Source organism: Saimiri boliviensis, chromosome 17, assembly GCF_048565385.1.
Source record: "Saimiri boliviensis isolate mSaiBol1 chromosome 17, mSaiBol1.pri, whole genome shotgun sequence".
NCBI classification, from domain to species: Eukaryota; Metazoa; Chordata; class Mammalia; order Primates; family Cebidae; genus Saimiri; species Saimiri boliviensis.
The window spans coordinates 45,164,386-45,190,099 of NC_133465.1; the positions used below are offsets into that span (position 1 = coordinate 45,164,386).

The 25,714-nt window shown below is 42.2% G+C and overlaps 1 protein-coding gene across 4 annotated transcripts in view; it reads left to right on the top strand.

The window, feature by feature from the left end:
* Positions 1–25,714, top strand: part of CDK12 (cyclin dependent kinase 12) — an 82,077-nt gene that overhangs the window by 40,771 nt on the left and 15,592 nt on the right. For all 4 annotated transcript variants that reach the window (XM_074388694.1, XM_039476817.2, XM_039476819.2 and 1 more), the window contains 5 exons: positions 3,443–3,632; positions 12,297–12,353; positions 14,441–14,542; positions 22,574–22,651; positions 24,359–24,475. In XM_074388694.1, the coding sequence (XP_074244795.1) occupies positions 3,443–3,632; positions 12,297–12,353; positions 14,441–14,542; positions 22,574–22,651; positions 24,359–24,475 (544 nt within the window). The remainder of the gene's footprint in view (positions 1–3,442; positions 3,633–12,296; positions 12,354–14,440; positions 14,543–22,573; positions 22,652–24,358; positions 24,476–25,714) is intronic.

A 25,714-nucleotide genomic window follows, 5' to 3' on the forward strand; every position in this document is an offset into this window, starting at 1 on the left:
ATGGTGCTGGGCCCCTTTGATCATAGCTACTGGGAAGGCTGAGGCAGAAGAATTGCTTGAACCTGGGAGGTAGAGGTTGCAGTGAGCCGAGATTGTGCCACTGCGCTCCAGACCAGGCAACAGAGCCCATCTCAAAAAAAAAAAAAAAAAAAAAAAAAAAAAAAACAACAACAATTATCGTCTGGATAGGTTAAGCATAATATTATTATTTCGTATTTTAATTTAATTTTTTGAGACAGGGTCTCACTGTGTTGCCCAGGCTGGAGTACAGTGGTGATCACAACTTACTGCATCCTCAACCTCCAGTTTCAAGGGATCCTTCATGCCTCAGCCAGCCTACTGATTAGCTGGGACAACAGGCATGTACTACCACACACAGCTGATTTTTCTGTTTTTGGTAGGAATGAGATCTCTTATGTTGCCCAGGCTGGTCTCTAACTGCTGGGCTCAAGCAGTCTGCTCGCCTTGGCCTCCTAAAGTGCTGGAATTACAGATTTGAGCCACCACACCCAGCCAATGTCATTTTAGATTATATTTGTTATATTTTTAGTTTTTTCCATGTTACTGGTTTTATTTACTTTCTCTCTCTCTCTCTCTCTCTCTCTCTCTCTCTTTCTCTTTCTCTTTCTCTCTTTTGAGGCAGTGTCTTGCTGTGTTACCCAGGCTGGAGTGCAGTGATAAGATCACAGCTCACTGTAACTTTGCACTCCTGGGTTCAAATGATCCTCCTGCCTCAGCCTCCCAAGTAGCTAGACTAGACACCACTCGTGGTTAGTTTTTAAAAATTTTGGGTAGAGACAGGATCTTTCCATGTTGCCCAGCCTGGTCTTGAACTCTGGGCATCAAGCAGTCCTCCTGCTTTGGCCTACTAGATTGCTGGGATTATAGGCATGAGCCAACATACCTGGTCTCTTTTGAGGTCCTTTGCTTACATATCTTTTGCATTTCTAGTGCTTTTCTTAGTAATTTGAGGTCTTAGCTAAATCTCTCCAAGATATTTCTTCTTTTCTAAATCTTTTGTCGATAGAATCTTGCTGTCTCACCCAAGCTAGAGTACATTGGTGCAGTCACAGCTTACTGTAGCCTCGAACTCCTGGGCTCAAAGATTCTCAACTGCTGGGAAGGCTGGACCTCCCAAATAGCTGGGACTACAGCCATGTACCATCTCACCTAGCTAATTTTTTTTTTTTTTTAGACGGAGTTTCACTCTTGTTACCCAGGCTGGAGTGCAATGGCGCGATCTTGGCTCACCGCAACCTCCGCCTCCTGGGTTCAGGCAATTCTCCTGCCTCAGCCTCCTGAGTAGCTGGGATTACAGGCACGCACCACCGTGCCCAGATAATTTTTTGTATTTTTAGTAGAGAAGGGGTTTCACCATGTTGACCAGGATGGTCTCGATCTCCTGACCTCGTGATCCACCTGCCTCGGCCTCCCAAAGTGTTGGGATTACAGGCGTAAGCCACTGCGCCCGGCCTCACCTAGCTAATTTTTAAATTTTTTTGTGGAGATGGTGTCTCACTATTTTGCCCAGTCTGGTTTTTAAAACTCAGGCAATCTTCTCACCTCATTCTCCCAAAATGCGTGGATTGTAGGTATGAGCCACCGCACACAGCCCTAAATTTAACAGATTGAATTCATTGATTTGTTTTTCTCTCAATTCATAAGTACTATGATTTTCTTTCTCTTTTTTTGAGATGGAGGCTTACTGTTTTTTCCCTGGCTGGAGTGCAGTGCTGCGATCTTGGCTTACTGCAGCCTCCACCTCCTGGGTTCAAGTGATTCTCCTGCCTCAGACTTCTGAGTAGCTGGGATTATAGGCGCCTGCCACCACGCATGCCTGGCTAATTTTTGTATTTTTAGTAAGAGATGGGGTTTCACCTGTTGGCCAGGCTGGTCTTAAACTCCTCACTTTGGGTGATGGGTGTGCCTTGGCCTCCCAAAGTGCTGAGATTACAAGCATGAGCCACCATGTCCGGCTGTGAATTTCACTAATAATTTATGACATATTTATTGTGCTATCCCTGGGATAGTGAGTCCCTTTAACTTGTATAAAACCCTTTACAAAACTGCTCGTGAATAATATGTAATAAATGGGCATGGTTGTGTTAGAAATACAACTTCACTTATAGCAACAAGCAGCTGGCTGGCTCTGGTCTAAGGTCTGTAATTTGGTAATTGACGTAGGTCATTAAAGTCTAGTAAGACATGCTGAGCACAGTGGCTTATGCCTCTAACCTCAGCACTTTGGGATATCAGGGCAGAAGGATTGCCTGAGCCCAAGAGTTAGAGACCAGCCTGGGTACCGTAGCAAGATCCTGTCTCTACCAAAAATGAAAAACATTGAATGTGGTGGCATGTGCCTGTAGTCCCAGCTACTTGAGAGGCTGAGGTGGAAGGTTCGGTTGAGCCCAGGAGTTTGAGGCTGCAGTGAGCCGTGATCATGCTACTGCACTCTAGCCTGTGCAACAGAATGAGACCTTGTCTCAAAAAAAAAGAAAGAAAAAAGCCTGGGTGCAGTGGCTTAAGCTTGTAATCCCAGCACTTTGGGAAGCTGAGGTGGGCAGATCACCTGAGGTCAGGAGTTCGAGACCAGCCTGACCAACATGGTGAAAATGTATCTACTAAAAATAGAAAAACTAGCTTGGCATGGTGGCACATGCCTGTAATCCCAGCTACTTGGGAAGCTGAGGCAGGAGAATCACTTGAATCCAGAAGGTGGAGGTTTCAGTGAGCCGAGATTGTGCCACTGTTCTCTAGTCTGGATGGTAGAGTGAGAGTCTGTCTCAAAACAAACAAACAAACAAAAGCAAGAAAAAAAAGTCTAGTAGTGCAGCCTGATCAGGGCAGTTGCCCCGTGAAGAGTAAGTAGTCCATGCAGTAGTACTAGACTAGGAATCAGAAGATTAATTCCTTTTTTTTTTTTTTTTTTTTTTTTTTTTGGAGAATGAGTCTTGCTTTGTTGCCCAGGCTACAATGTAGTGGTGCCATCTCAGCTCACTGCAACCTCTGGCTCTTGGGTTCAAGTGATTCTTCCACCTCAGCCTCCCAAGTCGGTGGGATTACAGGCTCATGCCACCATGCCTGCCTAATTTTTGTATTTTTTTTTAGTCGAGATGGGATTTTCACCATGTTGAGCCAGGCTGGTCTTGAACTCTTGACTGCAAGTGATCCGCCCTCCTTTGCCTCCCAAAGTGCTGGGATTACCAGCCACAGAAGATTAGTTCAAATATTAGCTCTGTTATTTTTTACTAAGAAGGACTAATTCTTCAACTACTCTTAGTTTCACTTTCTTCATCTATAAAATTTAAGGGTTTTTTCTAGAGAGTCTAAAGTCAACTCCAAAATTATAATAGGACTTGAAACATTGTTTTTCAGCATTCTTTTTTTTTTTTTTTTTTTTTTTTGCTTCCTTTTAATTTTTTTTTTTTTTCATCTTACGTAGGTGCCTTTTATCTTGTATTTGAGTATATGGACCATGACTTAATGGGACTGCTGGAATCTGGTTTGGTGCACTTTTCTGAGGACCATATCAAGTCGTTCATGAAACAGCTGATGGAAGGATTGGATTACTGTCACAAAAAGAATTTCCTGCATCGGGATATTAAGTGTTCTAACATTTTGCTGAATAACAGGTAACATAGTAACCAAATAAGGTTACACACTTTCCTCTTCTCCTCCTATGCTTTTCAGTTTCAAATTGTTAATTAGACCTAATATTGCAGTATTCACACACACATTGAGTTTTCAGTGATATTCCCTGTGTTCAATGTGGGAGAAACATGCCTGCTTCTTTAGCTGTTCTTTAGCATTTCTCAGTTGCTAGCTTTCTTTTTTTTTTTTTGAGACGAAGTTTTGTTCTTATTACCCAGGCTGGAGTGCAATGGCACGATCTCGGCTCACGGCAACCTCTGCCTCCTGGGTTCAAGCAATTCTCCTGCCTCAGCCTCCTGAGTAGCTGGGATTACAGGCACGTGCCACCATGCCCAGCTAATGTTTTGTATTTTTAGTAGAGATGAGGTTTCGCCATGTTGACCAGGATGGTCTCGATCTCTTGACCTCGTAATCCACCCGCCTCGGCCTCCCAAAGTGCTGGGATTACAGGCTTGAGCCACTGCGCCCTGCTAGTTGCTAGCTTTCTGAATAAACCTTGGTGTGTGGTTGATGATTGGCCTATCCTGCCCAGTACATACTCCTAGGTTTTAATAGCGTAAACAAGCAGGAATCTGGTGATGAAACAGGTGTTAATTCATCAGAAGCTTTTATCATCTGCTTTCTTTTCTGTTTGCTTGCTTGTACTGCATTGGTAATATCAGATGTATTATGCACACTAGTATTTTTTTTTTTTTGAGACAGAGTTTCGCTCTTGCTACCCAGGCTGGAGTGCAATGGCACAATCTCGGCTCACCGCAACCTCTGCCTCCTGGGTTCAGGCAATTCTCCTGCCTCAGCCTCCTGAGTAGCTCAGATTACAGGCATGTGCCACCATGCCCAGCTACTTTTTTGTATTTTTAGTAGAGATAGGGTTTCACCATGTTGACCAGGATGGTCTCGATCTCTTGACCTCGCGATCCACCCGCCTCGACCTCCCAAAGTGCTGGAATTACAGGCTTGAGCCACCGCGCCTGGCCTGTTTTTTTTTTTTTTTTTTTTTTTTGAGACGGAGTTTCGCTCTTGTTACCCAGGCTGGAGTGCAATGGCGCGATCTCGGCTCAGCACAACCTCTACCTCCTGGGTTCAGGCAATTCTCCTGCCTCAGCTTTCTGAGTAGCTGGGATTACAGGCATGTGCCACCATGCCCAGCTAATTTTTTATATTTTTAGTAGAGACAGGGTTTCACCATGTTGACCAGGATGGTCTCGATCTCTTGACCTCATGATCCACCCGCCTCGACCTCCCAAAGTGCTGGGATTACAGGCTTGAGCCACCGCGCCCGGCCACACTAGTTTTTTTTAATAGTCCTACTTGCTGAGTGGTAAAGAACAAGTCTGGTACCATTTAAATTAGTGAAGTTTTGGCTGGGCGTGGTGGCTCACACCTGTAATCCCAGCACTTTGGGAGGCTGAGCTGGGCATATCACTTGAGGTCGGGAGTTCCAGATCAGCCTGATCAACATGGAGAAACCCTGTCTCTACTAAAAATACAAAATTATCCAGGCATGGTGTGCATGCCTGTAATCCTAACTACTATGGAGGCTAAGGCAGGAGAATCGCTTGAACCCTGGAGCCGGATGTTGCAGTGAGCCAAGATTGTGCCATTGCACTCCAGCCTGGGCAACAACAGTGAAACTCTGTCTCAAAAAAAGAAAAAGTAAATTAAGGAAGTGTTTAGTTCTTTAGGTAATTAGGTTGGTTACATCTATTTTTGTCTGATTCACTCATTGTTTTAAACATTTCCGTTTAGTTTAACAAACATTACATAGGAACATGGAATGATATGACACATCTCCTCTCTTTATGGAGTAGAATAACCTCATTCATGGTTACCTGGGACTGGTTTTAGTGCTGAAAGTCTCACATAAGATGATTGAACACTGCAATCCAATCATTTTTCTTTGTAGGAAAAATAAACAAATAAATGACTCATTTTAATAAGCATTTATTAAGCTCAATTTTTTCCCCTGGAATTTGAGAGTACCTGAAAAGATGTAGCCTTGAGGGGTGAATAAGAATTTACCTGAAAAACTGACAGTGGGTAATCAAATTTCTAGGCAGAAGAAGCTGCACACACAAAAGCACATAAACCTGAAAATAACACATTATGTCTGGAAAACTTAAACAGGTCAGTATATCTAGAGCAAGAAGAAGCAAGCACATAGTGGCCTAGAGATGAAGCTGAGTAGTTACATGGAGCCCATTTATGGATCTAGTATGCCCCACTGAGGAACTTAAACTTTATCTGTATTTGTCACGGATCAGCATTGCTTGAACCTGGGAGGTGGAGGTTGCAGTGAGCTGAGATCTAACCACTACACTCCAGCTCAGGCAACAGAGCAAGACTCCATATCAAAAAAAGAAATAATCTTAGAGTCTTGATCTGTCAGGCTGGAGTACAATGGCATGATCTCACTGCTGCTTCCCAGGTTCAAGCTATTCTCCTGCCTCAGCCTCCCTAGCTGGGATCACAGGCACGTACCACCACACCCAACTAATTTTTGAATTTTTAGTTGAGACAGGGTTTCATTGTGTTGGCCAGGGTGGTCTTGATCTCCATACCTTGTGATCCACCCACCTTGGTCTCCCAACATGCTGGGATTGCAAGCAGGAGCTACCGTGCCCAGCCAAAATTATTACTTCATGTTGCTTTCTCTGACTTATAATTACCAGTAAAGTTGGAGGTTGGTGACTGCATCTAGAGTAAATAATGCATCAAGAACTTAATGGCTATTAGCTTTCAGCTTTCTGGCCTGTAGTGTAATATACTTTTGGCTGTTCCCTTTACTCCTCCATGAGGAGATGTGTTAAAGCAGGGAGTAATTGCAGCTCAGTTTGGTGTTCTTTCTGGTGGTTAAGGCCTTTTGGTTCTTGACTTTCCAGAGTCAAAGCTGATGAGGTTCCAGATTAAATTGAACTTCCTCCTCAGGTTGCTAAGCAGGATACAGGAATCACACAGTTTAGCCTGATCCATCCAGCCTATTCAGAGACCTCTGGATGAGATGGCCTGGAAAAAATGGTGAAGGGTTGTCAGCTGGGCAAAGAAGAGAGAGAGCAGTTGGCGGGAGGGAGGGGGGGAGGGAGGGGGGGAGAGAGAGAGAGAGAGAGAGAGAGAGAGAAGCAGAGTTAGATTCCACAATGTTCATTATATTTTAATTACAAAGTATAAATGAGACCAAGTCATTTTATATAGAGGATAGACATAGTCAACCTTCTGTTTTGGAAAGGTCAAAAATTATCACCTTATGCTGATAAACTGGAGGCAGAGAGACCTACTAAGAATGTCATAAGAAGTGGTCAGGGCTTGAAATAACCCAGATACTACTAGTAGGGATGGACTTGATAGAACAGTAGACTTTGGGTGAGTGAGTGAATAGTAGATAATGAATTAAAGTAAGATAACTCACAGGTTTCTGACTTCAAAAACTAGCTAGATGGGTGGCACTACTAATCAATACAAGGAAGACAGAAGGAAGAGTAGGATGGATGTGGTAAGAGGCAAATCCCTTTTAGATATCTCTTTTATATATCCAGGACAGTGATATTTAATAGCATATGGTCATTTGGGAGTTCCAAACTACCAGTACAGATTTGGTAGGTACTGAGCGTGTAAAAGATGTCAGAAATGTAACCCAAGAGAAATGGTCAGAGAGAGGAAGAAAATACGGAAAATATGAATGCAAGATAGGCAAGTTTAAAAAGGGAGTGATCATTGATATCAGATGATGCAGGAAAATTATAAAAGAATCTGAAAATTAAAAGGTCAGTGGTCAAAGTGTGGAGTAAGGGGATGAGTAGCAGAATGGAAAGGTAGTAGTAGGGAGTGTCTTTAATATTTAAGGATGGCAGAAATTTGAATATATTTAAATGCTAAGAGGAGGCCAGTGTGGTGGCTCAGGTGTAATCCTAACACTTTGGGAGGCCGAGGTGGGTGGGTCACTTGATGCTAGGAGTTCCAGACCAGCCTGGCCAACATAGCAAAATGCTGTCTCTACTAAAAGTATAAGAATTAGCTGAGTTTGGTGGTGCACACCTCTAATCCTAGCTATGTGGGAGGCCAAGCCATGAGAATTGCTTTAACCTGGGACATGGAGGTTGCAGTGAGCAGAGATCATGCCAGAGCACTCCAGCCTCGGTGACAGAGCGAGACCCTATCTAAAAAAGAAACAAAAAAATGATAAGGGGAAAGAAAATCTATAAAAAGATTTGGGAAAGAACCAACATAATTTAAAGGAGCAAGGTTCTAGAATAGATGGGGTCAAGGCCACAGGTGGAGGGATTGGTTATCCTTGGTCAAGAAAAGAGATTGACTTAGGTTTTATGTACCAGTGACCCTTGAACAACATGGGTTTGAACTGTGGTGTGTCTACTTATACACAGATTTTATCCAAACCAAGACAAATAAAAAACATTGCATGGTCGCTCACGCCTCTAATCCCAACACTTTGGGAGGCAAAGGTAAGCAGATCACCTAAGGTCAGGAGTTTGAGATCAGCTTGACCAACATGGAGAAACCCCGTCTCCACTAAAAATACAAAATTAGCCGGGTGTGGTGGAGCATGCCTGTAATCCCAGCTACTCTGGAGGCTGAGGCAGGAGAATCGCTTGAACCCAGGAGGCAGAGGTTGCAGTGAGCCAAGATCGCACCATTGCACTCCAGCCTTAGCAACAAGAGCAAAACTGTCTCAAAAAACAAAACAAAACAAAACAGCTTTTGCAGTATATATATGGAGTACCAGTGTTTTATATATGCCGGTTCTGTAGAGCCTACTGCAGGACTTGAATTTGCTTGAATTTTGGTGTATGTGGGAGTCTTGGAAACAATCCCCTGCATATACTGAGGGATAACTGTAATTGAAAGGAAAGAGGAAAGTAAGATTATAGATGCAATTAAATGTATTGGTAAAAGATAGGATGTTAAGGACTTGTCACCTAATTAATTTTTTTCACTGAAAAAGATCATTTATGAAGTAAACATAACTGGGTAGAGCATGAATTAGAGCATTAAGGAGAATGCCAGAGGTCTGTAATGAGAGTCATGGGGAATAGAAGTTGCTGATTATAGACAAGTAAAAGGACAAAGCAGCAGCATTCAGGAATTAACAAAGAGAGGAAATCACACATTTTGCAGTGGCACCAAACAATATGATTCGTGTGTGTGTGTGTGTGTGTGTGTGTGTGTGTTTAGATGGAGTCTTGCTCTGTCACCTAGGCTGAAGTGCAGTGATGCAGTCTCGGCCCACTGCAACCTCCACCTCCCAGGTTCAAGTGACTCTCCTGCCTCAGCCTCCCGAGTAGCTAGGGTTACAGGCATCCCCACCACGCCTGGCTAATTTTTGTGTTTGGTAGTAGAGACGGGGCTTTACCATGTTGGCTAGTTTCGAACTCCTGACTTCGTGATCTGCCGTCCTCGGCCTCCCAGAGTGTTGGGATTAAAGGTGTGAGCCATCGTGCCCAGGTGGTTTTGTTTTTCTTTTTGTTTGTCTTTGTTTTTTGAGATCGAGTCTCATTCTGTCACTCAGGCCTGGAATGCAGTGGTGAGATTTCAGCTGACTGCAATGTCTACTTCCCAGGTTCAAGCAGTTAGTCTGTCTTAGCCTCCCAAGTAGCTGGGAGTATAGGTGCATGCCATCACGCCCATCTAATTTTTGTATTTTTAGTAGAGACGGGGTTTCACCATGTTGGCCAGGCTGGGTCTCAAACCTCTGATCTCAAGTGATCTGCCCACATCAGCCTCCCTCGGTGCTGGGAATACACGTGTGAGCCACTACATCTGGCCAATTATATGATTTTTATTCCTTACACTTGTGTTCAGCTCTCTAGGTTGAAGGTAGAGCAGAAAAGGCATATTTTCTAATGATCCAAAATTAGGGACTTAAGGGATTACCAACCAAGGGATCCAGGCAAGCAAGGGAAGGAAGTACAGTGTGAGAAAGTGCTGAACTGGGAGGGAGTGGAGACACTGTACTTGAAGGTCTTGTTAAAAGGCAAAAATGTTAAACCATGGTCTCAAAAAGACCACATATTTCTATATTCATCTTATTCCTTTGAGACAGGACATAAACAATATAATGGCACTTCTATTTTATTTTATTTATTAATTAATTTTTTTGAGACAGAGTCTCGCTCTGTCACCCAGGCTGGAGTGCAGTGGCACGATCTTGGCTCACTGTAACTTCTGCCTCCTGAGTTTAAGCAGTTCTTCTGCCTCAGCCTCCCGAGTGGCTGGGACTACAGGTGTCTACCACCATGCTCTGCTAATTTTTGTATTTTTAGTAAAGATGGGGTTTCACCACGTTGGCCAAGCTGGTCTCGAACTCTTGACTTAAGTGATCACCTGCCTTGGTCTCCCAAAGTGTTGGGACTACAGGCATGAGGCACTGTACTTGGCTAATTGTATTTTATATTGCAAAAACGTACCAATACTTTCATACTTCATACTGAATCACCATGATGGTTTAGTTGGAATGAAGAGCAGGAGTCAACAGAAGTGCTATCAGGATGTTCTAAAGCAGACTAAATTCATTTAATAAACATTTATTTAGTACCTAGTATGAGCCAGGCAGGAAATGTTAGGTGCTGCTGATATTCAGGTTTACCCTGATTTCTGTAATTATGTATCTGTTGCCATTTTAACTTTCAGTCCTACTATGCGCCTTGAGTCTTGGATCACCTTAGGCTTTCAGAATAAGGATGCCAAGTAATTTGAGGAATCCTCTTGGTCTCAATATAAGTTAACTATTTCTTCACTTTTTGCTTTTCTCAGAATTTAGGTGTTTGGGGCAAGTGGATAAGCTACCTTTTTCTTTACCAGGAATAAGTGTTGATTTAATGTAGAATTTTGTGGCTAGCAGTTACCTTGTTTTAATATTGTCCCACATTCATATTTTGGGAAGCACCTCTTGGCCTCTTTTCTGTACTACATAGTGAGTATCCTGCGTACTTGAGATCAGAATTCTTTGGATTTCAGATTTTTTCAGATTTTGGGATGTTTATATTAAGTTAACTGGTTCTGAACATACAAAATCTGAAATATTCCAATGAGCATTTCCTTTGAGTGTCATGTTGGCACTCAAAAAGTTTCAGATTTTGCTTCAGACAGATGGGGAAAAAAAGGTTCTGAAAAATTTTGGATTTCAGATTTTTGGATTTGGATGTGTAATCTGTATCTCATTTTTTTGCCTAATCAGAGCTATTGGACACCTACACCAGCCTCCTGTAAGAGAGTGAGCTGGGTTTTCATGCCCCAAGAGGTAGCAAGGCTGTAAATATGACTAAAGAGGTTACATGAATTTAGATAAGTGTCATTAAATCAAACTAATTAATAAATAGTTGTTGGGTTTTTTTGTGTGTGTTGCGCACCCTCTCCAGTAAATAAAAAGTTTTTAAATAGATTCCCAACATTTTGTGTTGTAGTTTTTTAAAATATTCTTTCATTCAGGAGGAGGGAGAGCATCAGGAAAAATAGCTAATGCCTGCTGGGCTTAATACTTAGGTGATGGTTCGACAGGTGCAGCAAACCACCATGGCATAAGTTTTTTGTTTTTTTTTCTGGATGGCACAGATTTACCTATGTAACAAACCTGCACGTGTACCTTGGAACTTAAAAAAAAAATTTTCTTTCTATCACTGTCAAGGATAGACTACTGAGCCGAGGTCAGTCATGGTGGCCCACACCTGTACTCCCAGCCCTTTGGGAGGATGAGGAGGGAGGATCTCTTAAGCACAGGAATTTGAGGCCAGCCTGGGCAACATAGGGGAACCCTGTCTTTACAAAAAATAAAAAAAATAATAACTGGGCATAATGATGTATGCCTGTAGTCCCAGCTACTCAGGAGACTGAAACTGGAGAACTGCTTGAACCCAGGAGATCGTCAAGGCTGCAGTAAGCCAGGATTGCACTATTGCACTCCAGTCTGGGTAATAGAGGGAGACTGACTTAAAAAAAAAAAAATTACTGAGCAGAGTGAAACATGGTTGGGATTTCCTTGAAGTGATTCTCAAAGTATGATTCTCAGACCAGCTGCATTGACATCACATGTGGGCTTGTTAGAAATGACTCATGAGCCATGTCCTGTTGAGTCAGCATCTCTAAAATTGGGGCCCAGGAAACTGGATTTGTTTTTGCTGTTTTTTTTCAGAGATGGGGTCTTGCTCTGTTGCTGAGGCTGGAGTGCAGTGTCCTCCCAAAGTTCTGGGATTACAGGTGTAAGCCACCATGCCCAGCCTGTTTGGCCTCTTAAATTTTTCTCAATCTAGAACAGCTCATTTCTTTTTTTCCATAAATAAATATTTAATCTAGCAGGTTCTAGGGACTGTTGTTCACCATGAAATAAAAGAAATATTTAGCTAAGGAATCAAATTCAGAAAATGCAATAATAGTGTTTTTTAAAAGCCTAAGGCATTATAACTGAAGTTGTCAAAAAAGGCTTAATTAGGAGGATTGATCATTAAGGGTGGAAGTAATCTTGAACTGGTTATTGTATGAAATTTTTTAAAAAGAAAGAAAAAAGAGTGGAATGAAGAGAGCAAAAGTTAAAATTTATTTTTGTAATTCCTTTAGCTTCTAACTTGGCAGGTGACTTTTAGATGTATTTTGGAGGCCACTGCTATTGCTTATGAAAATAATTGTTTTTCGTTTTACAGCGGGCAAATCAAATTAGCAGATTTTGGACTTGCTCGGCTCTATAACTCTGAAGAGAGGTAAGGCATTAATTAAAATTCCCTGTGGGAAATGGAAAGGTTTTGTTTTCTTTGTTTTTGAGGAAGGGTCTCAGTTTGTTGCTCAGGCTGCAGTACGTGGCGTGATCTTGGGCTCACTGTAGCCTCAACCTCTGTGGGCCTAAGTGATTCTCCCATCTCAGTCTCGCAAGTAGCTGGGATCGCAGGTGGGTGCCACCACACCGAGCTAATTTTTGTATTTTTAGTAGAGTCACGGTTTTGCTGTGTTGCTCAGGCTACTCTTGAACTCATGGGCTCAAGCTGTCTACCCACCTCAACTTCCCAAAGTGCTGGGATTACAAGCATGAGCCACCGCACCTGGCCAAGAATCTTTTTTATTCCTGGATATTCTAGTATTCTGCAAATTGCAGCAATTGTCAGAGTTCCCTAGTTATCTGAAAGTATCACCTCTTAGATTTTAGGCAGTAAATTCTATCTAAATTCTTGAATTGTCTCTTGGCTGGAATAAATTAGAATGGAAGTTATTTCTTTTTTTTCCTTTGTTTGTTTGTTTGTTTTTTGAGACGGAGTCTCACACTTGTTATCCAGGCTGGAGTACAGTGGTTTGATCTCGGCTTGCTGTGGCTGCTGTCTCCTAGGTTCAAGTGATTCTCCTGCCTCAGCATCCAAAATAGCTGGGATTATAGGCGCCCATCACCTACGCCTGGCGAATTTTTTGTATTTTTAGTAGACAGGGTTTCACCATGTTGACTAGGCTAGTCTTGAACTCTGGACCTTAGATGATCTGCCCACCTTGGCTTCCCAGAGTGCTGGGATTATAGGCATGAGCCACTGTGCCTGGCCTTTTTTTTTTTTTTTTTAAATAGAGGTGCAATCTTGCTATGTTGACCAGACTGGTCTTGAACTCCTGATCTCAAATGATTCTCCCCTATAGGCCTCCCAAAGTACTGGGATTATAGGCATGAGTCACCATGCCAGGCCTGGAAGTTATTTCTTCATCTTCTACTTCTAAGTTACTTTTGAAGTGTTAGGCTGCTATGGATTTGTTTTAACAGCCTCATCTTCAATTGGCAGCTATTTCTTTATTTCTTTTTTTTTTTTTTTTTTTTTTTTTGAGACGGAGTTTCGCTCTTGTTACCCAGGCTGGAGTGCAATGGCGCGATCTCGGCTCACCGCAACCTCCGCCTCCTGGGTTCAGGCAATTCTCCTGCCTCAGCCTCCTGAGTAGCTGGGATTACAGGCACACGCCACCATGTCCAGCTAATTTTTTGTATTTTTAGTAGAGACGGGGTTTCACCATGTTGACCAGGTTGGTCTCCATCTTTTGACCTCGTGATCCACCCGTCTCGGCCTCCCAAAGTGCTGGGATTACATCTTTTTTTTTTTTTTTTTTGAGACAGAGTTTTGCTCTGTCACCAGGGTGGAATGTAGTGGCGCAATCTCAGCTTACTGCAACCTCTGCCTCCCGGGGCTCAAGCTATTCCCCTGCCTCAGCCTCCCAAGTAGCTGGTAGCTGGGACTACAGGCACGTGCCACCACACCCAGATAATTTTTTGTATTTTAGTAGAGATGGGTTGCACCCATGTTGACCAGGATGATCTCAGTCTCCTGACCTGGTGATCCACCTGCATTGGCCTTCCAAAGTGCTGGGATTACAGGTGTTAGCCACTGCACCCAGCCCGATTGGCAGCTATTTCTATTTGCATTTCATTATATGAATATTTTTCTTTTCTTTCTTTTTTTCTTTTTTTTTCTTTTCTTTTTTTCTTTTTTTTTTTTAAGATGGAGTCTCACTCTGTTGCCAGGCTGGAGTGCAGTGGTGCGATCTTGGCTTACTGCATTCTCCGCCTCCCAGGTTCAAGCCATTCTGCCTCAGCCTCCCCAGTAGCTGGGACTGTTGCCACCACACCTGGCTAATTTTTGTATTTTAGTAGAAATTTGGATTCACCATGTTGGCCAGGATGATCTCGATCTCCTGACCTCGTGATCTGCCTGCCTCAGCCTCCCAAAGTGCTGGGATTACAGGCATGAGCCGCCATGCTTGGCCATGAATATTTTTCATCAGAAGCCATTGTAAGTTTATGTCATGGTTGTTTTTTATATTTCAGTCGACCTTACACAAACAAAGTCATCACTTTGTGGTACCGGCCTCCAGAACTACTGCTAGGAGAGGAACGTTATACACCAGCCATAGATGTTTGGAGCTGTGGGTAAGGTTCTGTTAACTTTTTCTTTCGTCTGTAAATTACATATTGTTGACTTGTACTTTGTTTTCTCTGTACATTGGCTTTTTGCAGCTCTTCTTAAGTTCAGAAGTATGGGGATAAACTTTTGGCCAGATTTCTGGGAAATCTGTTAAATATTTCTTAATGTCAGAGACACTTTTTTCAAAAAACAGATTTCTGGGCCGGGCGTGGTGGCTCAAGCCTGTAATCCCAGCACTTTGGGAGGCCGAGGCGGGTGAATCATGAGGTCGAGAGATTGAGACCATCCTGGTCAACATGGTGAAACCCCGTCTCTACTAAAAATACAAAAAATTAGCTGGGCATGGTGGCTCGTGCCTGTAATCCCAGCTACTCAGGAGGCTGAGGCAGGAGAATTGCCTGAACCCAGGAGGCAGAGGTTGCGGTGAACCGAGATCGCGCCATTGCGCTCCAGCCTGGGTAACGAGCAAAACTCCCATCTCAAAAAAAAAAAAAAAAAAAAAAAATCCAGGTAAGGTTCATAGATTGCAGATCAAGTCTTTTAATTTTACTTTCCCCTTCTGTGTTACCTAATTTTGATTTATTTTGTTTTCTTGTCATTTCCTTAGAAGAAACTAGTTCACTTGTCCTATCCAGCCACTTATGGTCTGGATTTCACAGATTGTGTCCTCATGGTTTTTTTTTTTTTTTTTTAAAGCATGATTATCTTTTTGTTGTTTGAGACAGTCTTTCTATGTTGCCCATTCTGGAGTCCAGTGGCTGTTCGTAGGCATGATCATAGCATACTATATCCTTGAACTCCTGGGCTCAAGCCATCCTCCTGCCTCAGCCTCCTCAATAGCTGTGACAACAGGCACGTTGCCCAGCTTGTCTTTTTTACTTTTCGAAAATTGTAAGTGGATTAAACGTTGATTCCTAACCACCCACCCAGGGTCAGGGTAGTAGACCTGGAAACTACTTTACACTTGGTTTTGAGTACTTCTGACAAAAGTTATACAATTAGTGGTACATCAGCGTCGGGAGGTGGAGAGCAGTGGGAGCCTCTGCCGAGAGTATAGGCAATAAATGGTTATGTTGTCTGTGGAGAAATTTAAAACAACAAAACAAAATAATACAGTACAAACTAGTCAGCTTGCTTTTATGGACTTAGGAGGACAGTTTAAATGAGCAGATTTATATACACACCACTTTACATAATATGTAATGGTCCTTTTTTGAGATACTTGGCCATTGTCCATATCTGTTAATTCATTTGTGATGGTCATATTCTAATTATATCATTTCTTATTGGAATAATTACATAAAAATAATTTCTCATCTATTTGGCTGAACCCAGGTGTAAATAATATAGAAAAGGTAGGATAAAGGTTAATTCTTTCATTTTATTTAACAGTTTTCAAAATAATGAAGTAGCTTCCTAGTATCCTTCAAAGATGACCAATGAAAAATGATGAAAAATGTTTGGGTTTTTTGTTTGTTTGTTTTTTTTTTTTGGGGGGTTTCATTATGAACTAGTGGATTTAAACGTATTTGATGTATTTTAATCCATTGTGGTATTATCCTTACTCTTGTTCAAACTGTCCAGTCTTTGGCCAGTGGGAGCTTATTCGGCTTCTATTTTGAGTTCTTTGACATGCTATAGTAGCGTTATAGTAGAAAACACCTTGTTTTTAGTTCCAACCTTGTCCTATTCATTTCCTGCCCCAGACCTGGAATCAAACATTTCTTTAAGGAGTCTTACTTCCTTTTAGTGGAAAATGATATTTAGAAACTACAATCTGTGTGTTGGGGCATGGATTTTTTTCTTTTTTTTTTTTTTGAGACGGAGTTTCGCTCTTGTTACCCAGGCTGGAGTGCAATGGCGCGATCTTGGCTCACCGCAACCTCCGCCCCCTGGGTTCAGGCAATTCTCCTGCCTCAGCCTCCTGAGTAGCTGGGATTACAGGCACATGCCACCATGCCCAGCTCATTTTTTTGTATTTTTAGTAGAGACGGGGTTTCACCATGTTGACCAGGATGGTCTTGATCTCTTGACCTCGTGATCCACCCTCCTCGGCCTCCCAAAGTGCTGGGATTACAGGCTTGAGCCACCTCGCCCGGCAGGGCATGGATGTTTTGAATGAGCCATGTTTATTAATTGTGTCTTACGTTGTATGATTTATGCCAACTCACACACTCTCCTTGACCTCCATACTTTAGGGTTCTGACTATATACTTCCTAGTGGAGCAAATCACTTTTTTCCATTCTTTTCCTTCCTCTATTAATGTCAGTCTTTAAGAGGAGCACTACAGGGGTTTTGTTTTAAAATTCAACAGAATGATGGAGAAAAAAGAAAGAGCATAATTTCTGTGGTAGCCTACCCAAATCAAATAAAGCTTTAGTTAAATTTTACTGACTCAAGCTGGGTGTGTTTTTGTTCTGGACTATTTGCTTTAACAGTATTAGCATTTAAATTGTCACAACCAGGCTCTAAAGTTAACGCCCCATTAAGATGCATGGGGAAAGTTCATAGCTCTGTTCGGTACTATTATTCCAGTCTGTGCAGCCTGCCACCTCAGTGCAGTAGGGAAGTGTTGATTACATAACAAAGATGTCTTCCCCACCAAGGGACTGGAAACCAAAAGAAAAGAAAACAGAAAAACACAATTTGAAATTAAAACTGCAGAAAGTTAAACATTGTTCAAAGCCCAGTGACTCACTGAATTAAGATTTTGTTTGACTTTTGGTATGAATTTACTACTTTGGTGATCCATGGTAGTGTCTCTGAAGATATTTTTATGGGATTTTTTTTATAGAGAATTGGTATGACAGTTCAGTGTACAAATTAGAATCAAGAGGAGAAACTAGAGAGACTAGTACAGCAAGTTATGCCTGGAGTCTGAAAACCTAGTGGCTTTTTTTTTTTTCTTTTTTAAATGTCTCTCATTTTACCTGCTGTGATGACAACACTGCACTTAGAACTTGATGTGGCAGTTAATGTTGGAAACAGAATCAAATTGTAGATTTTTTTTCTTTTTATAGAGTTGGGATCTCACTATGTTACCCAATCTCATCTCAAACTCCTGGGCCCAAGCAATCCTCCCACCTTGGCCTCCCCAAGTGCTAGGATTACAGGTGTCAGCCACGGGCCTCGCCTATATTTTACTTTTCCATCTCTGAATAGGATTTGAGAGAATATTGGAAGTTAGAGGTCTTTAAAGTTGTTTTAACATAATTTGTTTAGAAGCCTAAATTCTTTTTTTTTTTTTTTTTTTTTGAGACCGAGTTTCGCTCTTGTTACCCAGGCTGGAGTGCAATGGCGCGATCTCGGCTCACCGCAACCTCCGCCTCCTGGGTTCAGGCAATTCTCCTGCCTCAGCCTCCTGAGTAGCTGGGATTACAGGCACGCGCCACCATGCCCAGCTAATTTTTTGTATTTTTAGTAGAGACGGGGTTTCACCATGTTGACCAGGATGGTCTCGATCTCTTGACCTCGTGATCCACCCGCCTCGGCCTCCCAAAGTGCTGGGATTACAGGCTTGAGCCACCGCGCCCGGCCTAGAAGCCTAAATTCTAACAGAAGAGTGCTACTTAAAAAGCTAGGTTTGATCTGGGTGCAGAGTCTCACACCTGTAATCCCAGCACTTTGGGAGGCTGAGGCAGGAGTTTAAAACCAGTGTAGCCAAGATGGTGAAACCCTGTCTCTACTAAAAATACACAAAATTAGCTGCACCTGGTGGCACATGCCTCTAATCCCAGCTACTTGGGAGACTGAGGCAGATAATTGCTTAAACCTGGGAGAGAGAGGTTGCTGTGAACCAAGATTGCACCACTACCTGGGTACCTGGGTGACAAAGGGAGAATCTGTCTTAAAAAAAAAAAAAAAAAATACTAGGTTTGTTTTGCTTTCTCCAATTAAGTCACACAAAGGAATTTCAAAGTAAACCTATAAATTTGGTTTTGTATTTGTCTCATTTCAAAACATAGGTCAGACAGATTCATTGACTATTTTTTTCTTTCCCCACTATAAAAAATTTCAGGCATGTAACAGAAAGTATAGAATATTCATGTAATCTTTTGTTTCCTTTCTTTTTTTTTTTTTTTTTTTTTTTTTTTAAGGAGACATGGTCTTGCTCTGTTGCCAGGCTGGCTGGCTTCAAGTGATCCTCCTGCGTAAGCCTTCAAAAGTGCTAGGATTACAGGCATGAGCTATCATACTTGGCCTTTATTTTAATTCATTTTGAAATAATTTCAGTGTATGGAAAAATTATAAGAGTACAGAAAACTATTATAGTACAGAAAATGAGTACAGTATAGCCTTATCAAATTCATCCAATATTTAAACCTTTTTTTATTGAAGTATACAATAAACTGCATATATTTTGATTTTTTTTTTTTTTTTTTTTTTTTTTTTTGAGACGGAGTTTCGCTCTTGTTACCCAGGCTGGAGTGCAATGACGCGATCCCGGCTCACCGCAACCTCCGTCTCCTGGGTTCAAGCCTCCTGCCTCAGCCTCCTGAGTAGCTGGGACTACAGGCGTGCGCCATCATGCCCAGCTAACTTTTGTATTTTTAATAGAGACAGGGTTTCACCATGTTGACCAGGACGGTCTCGATCTCTTGACCTTGTGATCCACCCGTCTCGACCTCCCAAAGTTCTGGGATTATAGGCGTGAGCCACCGTGCCCGGCCGCTATTTTGATATGTTTCGACACAGTATATCCACCAGTAAAATAATCAACACAGCCAAGATAATAATCACCCTCCACATTTTCCTTGTGGACTTTTGTAATCTCTTTCTTCTACCCACACCCTCCCATTCCCAGGCAAACCACTGTTCTGCATTCTACACTATAGATTGACTTCCATTTCTAGAATTTTATGCAAATAGAATTATATAGTATATATTCCCCCCACTTTTAATCAGCATAAAAGATTATATTCACTAATTTTTTTTTTTTTTTTTTTTTTTTGAGACGGAGTTTTGCTCTTGCTACCCAGGCTGGAGTGCAATGGCGCCATCTCGGCTCACTGCAACCTCCGCCTCCTGGGTTCAGGCAATTCTCCTGCCTCAGCCTCCTGAGTAGCTGGGATTACAGGCACACGCCACCATGCCCAGCTAATTTTTTGTATTTTTAGTAGAGACGGGGTTTCACTGTGTTGACCAGGATGATCTCGATCTCCTGACCTCGTGATCCACCCACCTCAGCCTCCCAAAGTGCTGGGATTACAGGCTTGAGCCACCACGCCCGGCTTATTCACTAATTTTTAATATCTTGCCACATTTGCACATCATGTAACACATACATAGAATAAAATGTTTGTGTTTACATATGTACACACCATATATTTTTCTGGAACTGTTTGAAAATTTTTGCATATATCATGCTGCTTTCCCATTTAATGTATAGTCCCTAAGAACAAAGATATCCTCTTAACTGCAGTACAGTTATAAAATTCAGGAACTGTAACATTATTATACACTATTTTTATTTAATGCATCACTTCAGTCTACATTCCAAATATATTCCAGTTTTATCAGTATCTTAATAATGTCCCCAAAATAATACTCTATCTAATACAGGATCCAGTTCAGAATCAGGTATCACATTTAGCCGTCATTCTTTTTATTTTTTATTTTTATTTTTGCGGGGGACTGGAATTTGATTATTACTCAGATCAAGTTGTCATTCTTTTTTTTTCTTTGAGACAGACTTTTGCTTTTCTTGCTCAGGCTGGAGTGCAATGGAGCGATCTTGGCTCAATGAAACCTCCACCTCCTGGGTTTAAGCCTCCCGAGTACCTGGGATTACAGCTACAGGGATTACACCATGCCTGGCTCATTTTTAGTACAGATGGGGTTTCACCATGGCCATCCTGGTCTCAAACCACTGACCTCAGGTGATCCACCTCCCAAAGTGCTGGGATTACAGGCATGAGTCACTGAGTCCGGCTCTTTTGCCCAGGCTGGAGTGCAGTGGCAGGATCTCGGTTCACTGCAGCCTCTGCTTCCTTTGTTCAAGTGATTCTTCTGCCTCAGCCTCCCACATAACTGGGACTGCAGGTGTATGCCACCACACCCAACTAATTTTTGTTTTTTTTTGAGACGGAGTTTCACTCTTGTTATCCAGGCTGGAGTGCAATGGCGCGATCTCGGCTCTCCGCAACCTCCGTCTCCTGGGTTCAAGCAATTCTTCTGCCTCAGCCTCCTGAGTAGCTGGGACTATAGGCGTGCACCACCATGCCCAGCTAATTTTTGTATTTTTAGTAGAGACGGGGTTTCACCATGTTGACCGGGATGGTCTCGATCTCTTGACCTCGTGATCCACCTGCCTCAGCCTCCCAAAGTGCTGGGATTACAATTACAGGCTTGAGCCACCGCGCCCGGCTTTTTTTTTTTTTTTTTTTTTTTTTTTTTTTTTTTTTTTTTTTTTTTGAGACGGACTTTCGCTCTTGTTACCCAGGCTGGAGTGCAATGGTATGATCTCCGCTCACCGCAACCTCCGCCTCCTGGGTTCAGGCAATTCTCCTGCCTCAGCCTCCTGAGTAGCTGGGATTACAGGCACGCGCCATCATGCCCAGCTAATTTTTTGTATTTTTAGTAGAGACAGGGTTTCACCATGTTGACCAGGATGGTCTCGATCTCTCGACCTTGTGATCCACCCGTCTCGGCCTCCCAAAGTGCTGGGATTACAGGCTTGAGCCACCGCGCCCGGCCAATTTTTGTATTTTTATTAGAGATGGGGTTTTACCATGTTGGCCAGGCTGGTTTCAAACTCCTAACCTCAAATGATCAGCCCACCAGGTCTCCCAAAGTGCTGGGATTACAGGTGTGAACTACCATGCCTGGCCTTTTTAATCTTCTTTAATCTAGAACAATTCCTTAGCCTTTATCTTCCCTGACATATTTTTTGAAGAATACAAACCAGTTACCATTAATACTCCATATGCAATATTATGTTCTTATCAGGATATTGTGTGTTTTTTTTTTTTTAAGATGGGGTTTCATCATGATGGCCAGGCTGGTCTTGAACTCCTGACCTCAGGTGATCCACCCACCTCAGCCTCCCAAATTGCTAGGATTACAGGCGTGAGCCACCGTGCCGGCTCATATTTATTGTATTTGTACTTAAATAGACTCTGTTTGCCTCATATTGATGATGTTAGTTTTGGTTAAAGTATTCTCTTCCCACTAGTTACTACTAATTCTTTTGTAATTAATAACTAATTTGTGGGGAAATACGTTGTCACCATGTAAACATGTCCAATTAGTGATGGACTTTCACTCTTATTGTCCAGGCTGGAGTGCAATGGAACCATCTCAGCTCACTGCAACCTCTGCCTCCCACATTCAAGCATTTCTCTTGCCTCAGCCTCCTGAGTAGCTGGGATTACAGGCACCCGCCACCATGCCCAGCTAATTTTTGTTTTTTTTTTTCAGTAGAGACGAGGTTTCACCATGATCGCCAGGCTGTTCTTGAACTCCTGACATCAGGTGATCCACGTGCCTTGGCCTCTCAAAGTGTGGGATTACAGGTGTGAGCCACCACATCCACTGGCAAAGTTGTTTTAACATAACCTGTTTAAAAGTCCAACTGGGCTGGATATTATGGTGGCTCATGCCTGTAATCCTAACACTTTGGGAGACCAAGGTGGGAGCATCACTTGAGCTCAGGAGTTCAAGACCACCCTGGGCAAGATGGTAAGACCTCGTCTCTAAAAAATAAAAATAGCCGGGTGCGGTGACTGAGGCCTATAATCCCAGCACTTTAGGAGGCCGACGCTGGGGGATTACCTGAGGTCAGGAGGACTGTTGACTCACTTTCTCTGCTCATAGAGTGTCCTTAATAGGTGGCAAAAGTTTGATATGCTGGCAAATTTAAATCCTTATACTGTCTGTTTCACTGCAATAAATATTTTATCTTAGGAAACTCAGACACTGAAATTTGGGGCTAGTTATATTGGTTGCAACCCAATACATTAATAATATAAAAGATTTTCGAGGCTCTTTATCTAGGCTGTAAGAATTTCTGACCTCTCAATTTTACCTTTTCTAGATGCATTCTTGGGGAACTATTCACAAAGAAGCCTATTTTTCAAGCCAATCTGGAACTGGCTCAGCTAGAACTGATCAGGTACAGCTGTGCATGTGTTCTTGAGTGTTCAGGTGTGATAGATAATCTCATCCTTCAGTTTCTATCACTTTCCAGTCGTTCTGATTGAGTTTGTTTCTTATGTCCGAGTAAGTTTCTTTTTACTCAGTCAGGTTTACCATATATTTTGTCATGGGCTATACATATAAAGAAGTTGTATTTCACCTCATTTTTAGGTCTTACCTTGTCTTGCCTTGCATAATTTTTATTAGCTCTTCATATAAAAGCATGCCATTTCAGGATGGCTCTTCCATTCATAGCTCAGATTAGATTAAATTTATTCGGCAAGCATTTATTGAGCCTTTTATACAATAGATTACTTTTTTGTTTCGTTTTGTTTTTTATTTTTACAACAGATTAATTTTTTTTTTGAGAGGAGTTTCACTCTTGTTACCCAGGCTGGAGTGCAATGGCGCGATCTCGGCTCAATGCAACCTCTGCCTCCTGGGTTCAGGCGATTCTCCTGCCTCAGCCTCCTGAGTAGCTGGGATTACAGGTACGCGCCACCATGCCCAGCTCATTTTTTGTATTTTTAGTAGAGACGGGGTTTCACCATGTAGACCGAGATGGTCTCGATCTCTTGCCCTCGTGATCCACCTGCCTCGGCCTCCCAAAGTGCTGGGATTACAGGTGTGAGCCACCATGCCTGGCCCACAATAGATTACTTTTAACGTTAAACTTTGGGATTCTGAGATAATTAGGTTCCTGCCTTCAAAGAATTTAGAGTTTAGTAAGGCATATAGCATGTAAATAGTTATAAAACGCAACCTATAGTAGAAAATTTGGGGAAGGCCTGGGATTGGGCTGGAATTTGGGTGGGTTTTTTTTTTTCCCCCATAAAATTAAAGGGAAGAATATAGCAGTCTAATATAGACTTTTTTTTTCCTTTTCTTTTTTTTTAAGACACAGGGTTTTACTCTTGTCAACTAGATTGGAGTACAGTGGCATGATCATAGCTCACTGCAGCCTCAAACTCCTGCACTCAAGCGATCCTCCCATCTTATCCTCCTGAATAGCTGGAACTATAGGCATTTGCCACCACACCCAGCTATTTTTTTGTTCATTTGTTTTGTAGAGACAGGGTCTCATGATGTTGCCTGGGCTCAAACTGCTCATCTTGAACTCCTGGGCTCAAACAATCCTCCTGCCTTGGCCTCCCAAAGTGCTGGGATTACCTACATGAGCCACCATACTAGCCTAATGTAGACATTTTTTAAAGGTGATACATAACTCATTTTTTGTTATTTGGTAAACTATGTCAATTATCTATCAAAATGTTCAGGCTATACTCTCTTCTCATCTCACAGTATAGGGATTCTATAGGACCCTATAGGGATTCTATAGGACCAACTTAGCCCTTTGTAATTAGTGTTAATCAAACAGAACAAAACTGGTAATGAAAACCTGCATGGGAGGATTAAAACATTTCACAATCCAAATAATGTAGATCATTTAGGATTATTATCCCAGTATTTCTTCTTCTCTCTGTTATATCCAGTTCTTTCTGTTGTTCTATTCCTTTCTGTCCTTAAAGCAGTGATGTCATACTTTCCTTTATGCATGCCTTCTAATGTAATAAGCAAAGATTCCCCAGACGTCAGGAGGTAATAATTTCTGCTTCTAAAACCTCCAGAATTCATGATGCTGACTCATTCACTCCGTCGTTCTTGCTATTTGCTTTGTTTTCAGCCGACTCTGTGGTAGCCCTTGTCCAGCTGTGTGGCCTGATGTTATCAAGCTGCCCTACTTCAACACCATGAAACCGAAGAAGCAATATAGAAGGCGTCTACGAGAAGAATTTTCTTTGTGAGTTTGGCAAAAATGTACATCTCATTTCTGTGTCTGGCTGGTGTTGGGACTTGACTTTTTCCGGTCTGGGGAGTTAATGTTGTCCTAATTTATTATGGCAACACAGTGTAGAAAAACATGTTGGTTTTGAATAGTATATGAGTTTAATCATAGCCCTTTGGTAATTTTCTCTTCTTTAGACAATAGAAAACGCTTTTATTTTTAATAATATATAAATTTTCTCATAGTCTTCTTGGTATTCCGATGAGAAAAATAAAATGGAACTGTTGGCTTCATGGTTTTTTTGTTGTTGTTTGTTTTGTTTTTAAAATTGAGACAGGGTCTTGCTCTGTTGTCCAGGCTGGAGTGCAGTGGTATGCTTAGGGCTCACTGCAGCCTTGACCTGCTGGGCTTAAGCAGTCCTCCCACCTTAGGCTTGTGAATAGCTAGGACCACTGGCATAAATCACCACACCCGGCTTCTTTTTTTTTTTCTTCCCCAGTAGAGGTAGGATCTCCTTATGTTGCCCAGGATGGTCTCTTGAGCGTCTGGGCTCAAGTGATCTTCTGCCTCAGCCTCCCAAAGTGCTGGGGTTAAACTTTAGGAGACTGAGGCAGGAAGATCACTGGTATTCTACCATGCCTAGCCATGTTGGCATGTTTTTCTTTTTACTTTTTTTCTCTCTGTTTTTTTTTTTTAAACTTTAATAGATGGATTGAACTGGCCATATTTTTTTGTGTGTGTCTCCCAGGCTGGAGTGCAGTGATGCAATCTTGGCTCACTACAACCTCTGTCTCCCAGGTTCAAGCGATTCTCCTGCCTCAGCCTCCCCAGTAGCTGGAATTATAGGCACCTGCCACCATGCCCAGTTAATTTTTATATTTTTAGTAGAGATGGCATTTCACCATGTTGGCCAGGCTGGTCTTGAATTCCTGACCTCAAGTGATCTGCCTGCCTCAGCCTCCCAGAGAGCTGGGATTATAGGTGTGGACTACCACACCACTTTTTTTTTTTTTAGATGAAATTTTGTCCTTGTTGCCCAAGCCAGAGTACAATGGTGTGAACTCGGCTCACTGCGATCTCCGGCTTCCAGTTTAAGCGACTCTCCTGCCTCAGCCTACTGAGTAACTGAGATTACAGATGTAGGCCACACCACACCTGGCTAATGTTTTGTATTTTTGTTAGAAACGGGCTTTCACTATGTTAGCCAGGCTGGTCTCGAACTCCTGACCTCAGATGATCTGCCTGCCTCTGCCT